The 12437-nt window shown below is 25.8% G+C and overlaps 1 protein-coding gene across 1 annotated transcript in view; it reads left to right on the forward strand.

Annotated features, from left to right (window-relative positions):
- Positions 1–4206: 4206 nt before the first annotated feature.
- The window catches only part of LOC129981369 (uncharacterized), a 102653-nt gene continuing 94422 nt past the window's right edge, over positions 4207–12437 (forward strand). The window contains exon 1 of the mRNA XM_056092194.1: positions 4207–5074. Coding sequence (XP_055948169.1) covers positions 5014–5074 — 61 coding nt within the window. The 5' untranslated portion in view covers positions 4207–5013. The remainder of the gene's footprint in view (positions 5075–12437) is intronic.

Raw genomic sequence — 12437 nt, forward strand, 5'->3', positions numbered from 1 at the left:
TCTGAACTTTTTCTTCAGCAAGAGTGAGAGTTAAGTAAACTAATTAAATGAACTTAAATGAAGAATAAGGTTGTTTAGGCGATCAATATTGGAACAATTAATTCCTTTTAATGATTTAAAACTAAACAAACAAAAAGGAAGTATTATTCTCGAAAAAAAATCGTGAAGATGAAAAATTAATGGAGTTATTAATGTATGCCAAGCAAAATTATTTTGGGTCGCAAAATAGTAATATTTATAAGCATTTCGATTAATTCTTTAATCAAGTTTCGATATTTTCTTAGGAATATTTTTTTTACTACTTATTCTTTAAATTAGGGTTTTCTCCCTTCATTTTTTAAATAAAAAGAACAATGGTAAGCTAAGAACTCTTTAATATTCAAATTGGGAAAAACATAGTAAGAAAATGACGAGATCCATCGACTCTGTTATAAAATAGTATATAATTCGTGCCACCATTCGACATTTGCTGCCACCTATTTAACAACGGTATGACACTTGTTACTAAGCATTAATATTTTGATAGTAAGCAATTAATTATTTAATCTAAAATAAAATATATTTTCGGAAGCATTTATTTTTAATTTTAATAAAGATGAAAGAAATTTTGTATATGTTGACTTTTTGCAGGCTAGTCGTTTCAGCTATAGCTACCAATTTTGGTATGAATATACTTTAAAGGAAGAAAATGTGCCAATCGGAATGATTTTTTAAAAATTTTAATTAGAATTTAATTAATCAATTTTCATTAATTAAAATTAAGCGGAATTTTAGTGTTTCTCGATGATAACTTTCGAAGATATTATAGAACAAAAATAAATTTTATACTGTCTTAAAATTTTGAAGATGGTCTTTTTAATGATACCAATTTAATAGTCATGTGAATTTTTTACTAAATTGTGACAATTTTTTAAATATATTTTTTTGCCTAATTTCTAATAATGTATTAAATTGTCTCGAAATTGAAACCATTTTCATTGTATCATCAAATACTTAATCGCGCGATTTTCTTTTTACTTAAAAAAAGAAGAAAATCTCGAGGGGAACTGCAGTTTTTGGAAGTTAAAGAAGAAGAAGCTCTCTGTTAATTACTTGTGTAGTTTACAAGACAAACCAACTAGAGCGGTCTCCCCAAAACTTTCTCGCATTCTGTCTAAGCCGTTACTTTCTCGCATACAAGCCATTATCTTCGATAACTGCTTGCATGGCGTTGGCATTAAATAGTTACGAAATATTGACATTTGATGTGAATTTAGCATTTTACTGAATTAAATTAATTAGAACGTGTGATCATTGGCGATTTTTTTGGCGATTAATTCCTGACATGCGGTTAATAACATCCAAATATCGAATTTATGTTTTACAAGCGTTTTTCCAAACCGATCGAAACCAAAATTTGATACAAAATTACACTTGTCACCAAATCATATACCAATTTCTGTATACTTATATCTTTTCGGTTTTAAGCTATCCGTTTACATGCTTCTGAAAGTACGAATCAACAGACATACAACCTCTTTTTGGATTTGGCTCAAAATTTGATAATTGTCTACAATATAGATGTTACGTCTGTATAACGAATTTTATCCATCTAGATCTCTTCGCTTTGCAATTATTGTGTTACATTATATTAGAATACCAGACAGGCAGACTTCCACTGAATAGATTTTGAATTTTGAAAGAAATTTACAAATTTTGGTGCAAATACCGTATACCAAATTTCATCTGTATAGCTCAGCGCATTTTTGAGTTTCTTTAGAAAGACAATCATTTCCCGAAAATACGTTTTTTCGATTTCAGGAAAGTCTAAAAAGTGGTAATTCGTCGAAATTTCGAGTTCGAATTTTTCGACGGCTGTAATAATTTCTCTGTGCTTCTATTCAAGAAAGTAATAATAAAAGTGAAATTACACTATCGGGAAATTTAAAACATAATCAAACCGGATATTTATGTTTTTAATATCGCTATGATGTTACGGGACTCACTCCATTAGAAAGGTAAATGTACACTTTAAGCAGAATTTAACTAAAAAAATTAAAATAGTAGGACTTGAATGTCAGAAAATTCGGCGGAATTATCAACATGAAATTATAAAAACGATTGATCTGAAATCAAATATAACCAATATTTCCTGCGAACCAACTAGTTACCTGAGAATACAAGTTACTAATAAAAGATAACATGAGGTTAAATACGATTTTTTAAAAACTGTAAAAAATACATGGACGGAGTATGAAACAGGCGAAGTAGGTACTGCCTAGGGGAACAGGGAACTTGCAGTACCTGCCTTGAAAACGTTACAGAACTCTGGATTTTCGATATATATTTAGCGATAACGAGCTGGAACTGTTTCAAATTAAATTCAAATGTCATTTTAATGTTAGAGCATTATTCTCAAATTCCTAATTAATTATCTTTTACATTATATTGATTAAATATTTAAAAGGCATTTTGTTTTATAATTTAAATACTTTCTAATTTTATAATTAAATAGTATATAGATTGTATTAATTTTTTTGCTACTATGTTTAAAATTGCTTTTAAATTTGATTTCCTCGGAAGTGAAATATTGAAATCAGTTCTCACGAAAGAAATTTGTAAATAAATTTTTTGCCAGTTTTCAGAATTTCTACATAAAACTGTTTATACTGAGAATTAAAATCAATAAAAATATATCTGGTATAAAAAGTTAGAGAGGAGAAAAGGGAAGTGGGTCGAGACTTGCATCGCCCTAGTGCCTCTGGACATTTGATACAGCTCAGAATTAGTAATGCATAAATAAATTACTTTTCAAAATTATTAATGGAATTATTAAATTGAAATAAATAATAAGAAAAAAAAATTTCTTCCACAATTATCTAAGAAAAGATTTATAAATTAAAAAATATTATTAAATTTTAATTATTACTTTTTGTGCAACATTATGAAAATATTTATAGAAAAAAAATGCCACGAATCACATGGATTATTGCATTAGTTTATTATATAGAAAAAAAGTTACTAAACCTGAGATATATAATTTTTATCTCTCATCCTTAATTCACCTTTATTATGAAATAGTTTATTAAAATTTTTTAATGCAATTCAAAAAAGAATTATGAAAAGGAAACTGTTTTTGACATTGTGTGGTATGAGGTAGGGCGGGTGAGGCAATTTAAAATTCTTGATTTTTATCTTATCTTAAATTTTAAGTAGCTAAGTTGAATTTATTCAAAGGACTTTCAAAGCAACATAAAAAGCTGTTTGATGGTGACAGTTTTCAATTCTATTTATTGCTTATTATCTCATCATTTTATGTTTTTATTTGAAGTGATCAAATTTTCTTACTTTCAATCTGGGATTTTTATTGAGAGAAGAGGAGTTATTTAATAAAATAAAATTAAAGAAGTGACAGAAATAAATACCAGAATCAATTTAAAATAACATGAAAGAGAGGTAAAAAAAGTGTATATATTCAGAAAAAAATATTTTGAAAGTTACATTTAATTAATTTTTATAAAAAGAATACGAGCGGTTAATTAGCAAGTAAAAATCGGGAGAAAAAGTTAACTCAATTCAATAATTTTTTAAAATAATTTCCAACACGACATTTTATTGCAGCAATTTTGCATTTTTTCCGAAATATCAGATCATTTTATTTTATTTCTTTTTTTCAAATTTCTTTAATATGGGCAAACTATTCAGTGCCGTAATCTTTGTGAAGATGTGTTTTCAAAGGACATTCTGAAAGATCTATCAAAAGGAACAAGAGACAGAGAATGAGCGAATAATAATAATAATAATAATAAATGAAAACAAATTCTAAAAGTTGCTTTTAAAATAAATTTCATAAAAGGTTAAAAAAAAATAATACTTTTATTGCTAAAAAATATTGCTTCCAAATTATGAGTTCGTCAGCACCGCACAAAATCGCGCTTATGTTGCGAAAGAGAGAAAATTTAAAATTCTGAATTCCTCTGTTTTCCATTTCAGGGAAGCAATTGCGCACTTTTCAGAACAGACATACAAAAGCGTTTAGCTCCGGTCCAGTCAAAACAAGCGATGTTGACAATTATTTTGCTGCTAAACGAACGGGACGATTGTGAAAATAAAGGAGGTTTCACTCTACTTTTTCATTTTCAATCCCCTCCCGTCTACCTAGTCGTATGTCCCTCGTTGAAAATATGGTATCGTCCGACGGCCAGACAGTCTGCGAGCCTGTCGCTGATCTCACTCAAATCATTACAATTGTGTGTTTCGTTCGTGTCGCTACTGGAGAGTAAGGGAAGTCTATGGTAAACTTCCGCGTTTACCATGTAGTCCAATATGTAAAAAAGTAACAAAAATAATTTTTTTTTTACCTTCAGTCATTCTTATTTAAATATTTCTGTTCCTTTTAGGATTGGTTTTTAAAAATTTTCAGTGTGCAGGAAATTTAGTATATATCAAAAGAACGAGCAAAATAATAAAAATTAACCCTTTAGTAACTATTGAGTTGTCTAGCAATTTGTGCTATATTTTTATAAATTTTTTTTCGAGATAAGATCAGGGGATGTATTTGAAAAGTGCATAGCTGTTTTTTTTTGATAATTTATTCAAAATAACTGCATTTATTTTGCAAGAGATGACCTTTAGAATTTGCTAATCATATCTTTAAATTTTTTTTTGTTAACCTCTTGAAATTTTGATACTTCATGGATTTTCATGCGGGTGATAAACATATGATAAGATAAAGTAATTTTTATGAAAAATGAGAATTATGACAATGCACGTTTTTTTAAACAGTTAAGGAATAAAAAAATTTTTTTTGATGGGTGATTAAACACTTGCATGCCCCAAGTTGAAAAAATTAGTTTAAAAGTCGGAATTACAAGATAATTGATAAAAAACTCGAAATTTTAAGCGAGATATGGATTTGCTTTGGAATCAGCTGATTTTATCACGAACTGAATTCAGGAGACAGTCCCTCATAGTTGAGTCCATTCCTCAACGGCTGTGAAAGCCTTTCCAGACTTGGGCTAGACGTCTGCCGCCATGCGGACCACGGGGCTGTTGCAAGGGATTAGCTACATCGTAATTTTTTGTATAATTGCAGGTAAGTTCCCAATATTTTCTTTGATTATTGTAATATTTTTTTTTGATGATCATTCGAAATTGGAAGGGAAAGTGTTATATTATTTGTGATCTTCGCAATGTTACCTTTAAGATTTTGTGTTTTGCGAAAAGATGCAAAATTCTTAAGGATATATTTATCTAAATTAAAAATTTAGCTATTAGGTTTAGAATTATTTCATTTGATAAGTTTAATTAAATGAGCTGAATTGCTTTTATTTGTTGGAAATGCTTATTCTTGACAATCAGCTTTACTTACAACCGAATTTTTCTAGTAAGAAGTAACTCAAAGAAACGCAAATAAGTCGTTATATATTGGCATAGCATAAATTACATTTAATAAGAATTTTTGGCAGTTTCTTAGTAATTTAGGATATTAATGCAAGTTCAGCTGAATTTTTTTTTAATATTTTAAAAATATTTCAAATGTATTAATAATTATTTAAAATTATTCTGTAAATTGTTTAAGGTAGAATCTATACAAGTTTTAAACTTCCTAGCATATATCAAAGCATTTGAGAAAGCTGCTCATTACTTTTAATTCACAACATAAAATTCAATTGAATAACATTCAATTTTAAAGAATAATGATACACTTTTTTAAATATGCATACAAAAAAATCATATCAATAAAATGATTTTTTATTGAAAATTTGAAATGATTGTCATAGACAAGATGCATTTATATTTGTTTATATATTATTTGTTTTTTATTTGTTTATATATTATTTGTTTTTATATTTGTTTATATATTATTTGTTTTTATATTTGTTTAATTAGATTTAAATTTTAGATACTTTGTATATTTCTAAATGTTATAGTGATGCAACTTGATAACATGGAAATAGCTGCATGAAATTAAATTTTTGTGAACAAATAAAAAATTTTATATGTAAATCATTGTAAACATAATGTATTTTTCAGAATACAAATTAAGATAATATAAATTTACATCCCAGCTTTTTCAAGAATTTTTTTCTCCTTAAAAATTTGGGATTTCATTTTTTTCTGACTTTTTTACTTTGCATCAATGATATATGATATAGTTAGCATTTTATCTAATAATCCTGTGCCATTTAATAAATTATAGCATAAATATTAAAGTAGTATGTTGAATATAAAAAGTTTCTTATAAATTTATTAATAAGAAAAATTTCATTAACATAGGAACAAAGTTATAGAGTATTAATTTTTTTTCCACAAATGATTGTTGTGCATTATTGATATAGATAACTTTTATTTTATACACTTAAAAATGATAGATTGATATGTAAAGACAGAATTGTTTGATTTGATCTGATTATTTGAGTGTATAATTTGCTTCCAAAAATGTTGAGCCACAATTTTTCAGATGCATTTTTACAACTTTATAATCCAAAACATTATGTCAAATAAAAGCATATTAAGAATGTGAGTTATTTATATTGAGGAAGATTTTATCTAAATGCAATTTCAGCCTTTTTAAGCAGGCGAATGAGCTTTTCTCTTTATTGTATTAAGTTATGAATAAGTTTTTTTAATTTTATTTATATATGCTATTAAAATTTCAAGATTGAAACTTTTTTAAAGGTTTTAAAGATTTGTTTGCAAATTTATAAGAAAAGTATATATTATTTACTTTGGAGGCTAAAAAGTACTTCTAAAAGTACAATGTTATTTTATCAGAATTATTAGTTCTTTAGAAGAAGGAAAAGCAAACAGTGTTGTGTCTATATGAAAGCATATATACATTATATTTAATTACTTTATGCTTGGCTGTTAAAAACTATTCTCTCCCTCCTCCCCCTTTTTTTTTTCTTTTTCCATTTCCATTATTACTTATATCAGTTTAAACTTGTACATTTTAATATGTAGTTTTGCATTATAAACAGTTCTTTAAGGAATTTTAATATATATCTTTAAATAGGCAATGCCTATTCAAAGCTGTCTTGAAAAAATTGTTATATGCTTGTAAGTTAGAATTTTCAAAATCAATCCTACGTATTTAAGTTCTGTGAATGTTGAGAAGTTACTTTAATGTAGTTGTAAAATTTTAATTTATTATTTTTCAATTAATGCATTAACTTCCAATTTATATATAAAACTCTTGATTGTATTCTGTCTTTAGCAAGCGAGATATTTGAGTATTGGGATTATTAGTTATCAAATACACCTGATTTTACAACCACCACCTGACAGTGCAAACTCATGTTTCCGACTTAAACTCTTCAAAACTTGCATGTTTATCAAATGAAATTTAAGAGTTAACAAAGCTTAAAAATTGCTTACTATTTAATAATTATTTATGATAAAATTGAAATTAAGTTGTAAAACTGGCATTTTTATTTTCTACATTTCAATTCTGTTTGAAATATATTTCAGAATGAATTCTTTAATTAATATTGATAATTTTCTATTTCAAAGGAGTATAAATTAAAACCTCTATTATGATCAAAAGAGAATAATATAAAGCATAGCTTTTTTTTTTTTTTTATTTGGGACTGAAAATTAATCTTGTTCCTAAAGCTTACTTTTGTAACATTAGTATAATTTTTCTTGGACAATTGTAACTAAAAAAGTTCCATTCAAAGAAAATTTATACTATTTGGATTTTTTTATTCTATATTTTATTTAACTTGTACTTGATATTTATATCAATAAAAAAGTGAAATCTTAATAAAAGCCAGTTAAATGTCAATAAAATTGTTTACTATCTTACTAAGATATTACTTTTATATTTTGATGGATATCATTAGAAAATTTTGATCATTATCTGCTAGCTTTTTTTTTTTTTTTTTTGTTGACCAGAAAATTTTTCTTTTTTCCCTAATTTGTTGATGAAATAGACCCCAGTTGTATGATTAGGACAACTGTAGTTTTACATTTAGGAATCCCAGCATTGCTTTATCTTTCAAGTAGACTCTAGCATTAACCAAGTATGCATGATTAATAGTGCATTTATTTGAACCTTGTATGCATTTAAAGTAAAATTGTAAAATTTAGATATTTTTATCCATTATAGAGAGAGTAAAAGGACATTTTTTTTCTGTAAAATAAAATGCTATTAAAAAAATATGTGGAAAATATTTAGATAACTTATGGATATTTACAATTTACTTCCTGATTTTCAGATTATGCCAAGATTTCCAATTGCTATTATACATAATATAATCATCTTGTGATATTTCTCATTTACTTAGTGATAATAGCCAAGAGCCATAAATATTATGTAGAAGTATTGATTATTATTTAATGGTTTTTATACTAGATATATAATTGGTATAAGTAGATTTATATAGTTAAAAAGTTATGAATATAAATAATATGTATGTAGTAGTTAAAATGAACTTTTATATAACACTTAATATATTAGTTTTTCATATACTTATATTATAGAAAATTGGTGACTGTTTTATGTATTACTTAACCTTTAAGCTTCTGGGACCCAAACTCAGAAAAGTTACTTTAAATGCAGGCATTCAGTGAGAAAAGCTAGAAGATGCTTTCCTTTTCTTTTAAAGACTTTGTTGAATATAACCTCTTAAATTTTGACCACCTGTAGTGATAATTGGTCATCTGTCCACTCTGTCGGAACCAGGTTGTGCTTTTGAGGTTTTACCGCATCTGAGCCCCAGATAAAGTTTTTATCGCTGTTTTATTTATTTATTTTTTTTTCTGAAAAATTAGTTTACTAATTCTATAGGAGAAAATATTGAAGTTTATGACATTAAATATATTGCAAATAGGATAACTGCTGTACAGTTATTTGGCAGATTAAACAAAATATAATGAATTTTTCAATCATATTTGTAATTAAATACATTTTTCAAGCATTATAGAAGCTGTAAATTTAATTCTTATAAAGCTTGAACACATCATTGTGAATTTTATTTTGCTATTCTTCTAACTCACCAATTTTGATAAAATGTAACGATTTATATATCATGCATAAAGTTTTAATTATGCATTCTAATTGTTTATATTTTCTTTTTAAAAATATTCCCATTTCTTTGTGCATAAAACAGATAACAATCCTCTGCTATTTTGTAGTTTAAAATATCTTTGATTGTTTTAATATTAATATATTACGCTCCAAGAAATCGAATATGGTTTTTATTCCTAACATATTTCGAATGGTTTTTAATATAAATTACTAGCAACGTTTTCCTATTCTATTGTCAATTCTTACAGTTTATAGTGATTTTTTTCCCCTGAGAATTTCAATTACTCATTGTAGTGTAGTATTTTTGAAAAATATGCTCAGTTTTGTAGACATCAATAAATGAATTATAACAAAAAATTTACTAATACATAGGTAATCACCAGATTTAAGACAATTAATTTAATCAAAGTAACATTCGCTATAGTTTACTTAGAATTAGTGCTTAATATTACACCAAAAAGTAGTTAGCAAAAAACTTAACTTAAAAAAAAATAAAGCTGGCATTGTAAATGATCAGCATTTGTTATTAAATACAAGTATTTTTACTAGCAGATGATTTATATTATCTTTCAAAAATGCTTAAAATTGAATCCAGTATTCCTGACTTTTTTGATGCAGCTACTTTATTTTATTTTTTAATACAAATATTTCCAGAATAACTTAAGTGTCTAGTAACTTTTCATTGGATTGAAATGAAGGTATAAAGATTTTAATAGTTATCTTCTGATATTTGAATGCATCGAAAAACTACTAATTATTATTTTTGATAGATTTTAAGAATCTCTCTCAATATTTTAATATTAGAATTATAACTTTTAATGAATGATTAATAATAAATTATTAAATCAATAGTTTTCATAAATCATGAAAAATAATGATAAAACTGACAGATTACTGAAAAATCGTAAAACCAAAATGTATTTTTAGCAGGAATATATCCAGTTCAAGTATTAAAATTTAAAGCTGAAAAAATTGTAAGTCGTTTTTTCTTTAATACTGTGTTAGACAAATACATTAGTGGCTGGGAAGTATATATGCCCGTTAGGAGCGGTGGGTAAGCATGAAGACAAAACAGAGTGTTTTGTCACTCTTCAATGTAAAATAAAATGACATGGAGAAAAAAACAATCTGTGTTTCCAATTAATTTTTCTGCATCATTTGTGACGAATGGGAGCGATGGAGTAATAATATGAATAGGCGTCGAATACCTTCATCAAACCATTCCATCAGAAATGAAATTTCAAATAATTCTTGGGTCAAATATGCATCATTTGAATAGATAGACCCAACTATAAACACATATTATTACAAGGTTACGTATTTTATTAAGTTAAAAATTAAGGAATTTATAAAGTTTTTTGCAGGAATGGGGTCTTTTCTCCCAGAAAGTTTCAATTGAGTACTACTCACTAATGAAATTATGCAAACTCATTCCGTTAACTCGTAACGTTCTTCTTAAGAAGTTTACTTTAAAAAAAATGTTGCCAAAACAGGGTTTACAAAACTCTCTTGGACCAACAGTGATTGTAACAACTGCTGGATGAAATTTCCTGACCCTAAACACAAAGGGGTATGACACAAAAGGGAAGTTATTTTATGAGACAATTAGGGTTCAGCTGGAAAGTTGGAAGTAGGAGAAAAGAATCCAAACTTTTTGCTGGTGTAGCAGTTGTATCGACCCGTAAGGAAAGGTAAAAAATAAAAGTTTGGTACAGCAGTTGAACAGATCCGTAAGGAAAGGTAAAAAATAAAAGTTTGGTACAGCAGTTGTACAGACCCGTAAAAAAAGTTTGGTACAACAGTTGTACCAGCGTAAGCTAAAGGTTAATATTATTTAGAATATTAATTTCTATCCATTTTATATATAAATGTTAAATAATAAATCAAAAACGGGATGTAATTTTGAAAATGCTTGAGATAAATCTCTTTAAAATTTTATTGGTCTTTAAAAGCCTTCTAATTAATTGCTTTTCTCAGTTTATTTCATTTTTAAACTAAATGATTTCATATTATTAGGGAATGCAATAGATGTTATGTGATATTTCTACTATGTTAAATGTTTTTGTATAATATTTAAATGATTATGAAAATAAATAGAATTAATAATGATATATTTACTATTAGTGTAATATATAAATTATAGCCTGTTTCTTATCAAAGCATAGCTGAATGATTCATTTCTCTCATAAAGAAACTTGAATGTAAATATGAAAACATATTATCATTCATTACTACTTTTGATTGAAAGTTTTAAAATCAAGATTTAAAATAGTAAAAGTAATATAGTTTGATAAAATAGTAATAGTAGTTATATAACACATTATTGACTAGTAGTTGACTATAAAAAATATTTTATCATCAAACCGATATTTAAATGCATTTCTCTTAGTTGACTATAAAAAAAATATTTTATCATCAAACTGATATTTAAATGCATTTCACTTACTTATAGAATGATAAATTGTTGACACTTTTGTTGTATTTATTGAAATTTTAAAATATTATATTAAATGATTTTAAAATATATAAATTAATTTCTTGAATACGTTCAAACCTTGCTTGTCTAAAGTAAAATTATATGTTTATTATATCATTTGCATGTTTTATGAGTGTGAAAAGGGGAGGTAAGGGATATAAAAATTGTACATGTTGATTTCACAACATCTATAAGTTCTTGTCTGTCTCTCTTTCAGATTATGTAGGACCAGTTTGAAATAATTCAAATAGAAGTGAATTAAAGTATATCTTTAAAAAATGCTATTTTTGTAAATTATATATGCTTATTCTATGTTTTTATGATGAGGGAAATTATATTGTGAGGTCTTTTATAGCTTTCTGATAACTACTTTTCTGTCTTAAATTAAAAATATTAAATATTAAAATCAATATTAAAATCTGTATATTAAATTAAAAATTTAAAATACAGATGAAAATATTATAAACCATTCTCAAAGAAATTATTTTTAAATTGGATGGAAACTTCAGAATTACTTTAGAATGTGGAATAGCTAAAGGAAACAATAGAAATTGCATTTTCATGCAAAAATATAAAGTATTGATATAAGTTGAATTTTAATAATCTGATCAATTTTCTTTTTTAAAAAGATATTTTAAATGTTCTCTAAAGCTATTTAAATCATATTTTCAGGTAAAGTATGTATTTAAAACATTAATTGGAAGTTTTCTGTTATTTCATTTTTAAATTATTCGAATTTGAAATGTGATGTCTTATATTGATCATAAAAAAAAATTAAAAAAAATGAGTAATAAGATTTAATATTGTTGGATTTTCTGCTAAGGATGATACCTTCATATGCAAAGTTTTCTACAGTTTGTAATATTCAATTTTATTAACTTGTTATAATTAATATGAATTTGATAGATTTGCAGAAAATTTCTTCAGTCATTTATGATATTTTGTTCA

The sequence above is a fragment of the Argiope bruennichi genome, chromosome 8 (genome assembly GCF_947563725.1).
Source record: "Argiope bruennichi chromosome 8, qqArgBrue1.1, whole genome shotgun sequence".
Lineage (NCBI taxonomy): Eukaryota > Metazoa > Arthropoda > Arachnida > Araneae > Araneidae > Argiope > Argiope bruennichi.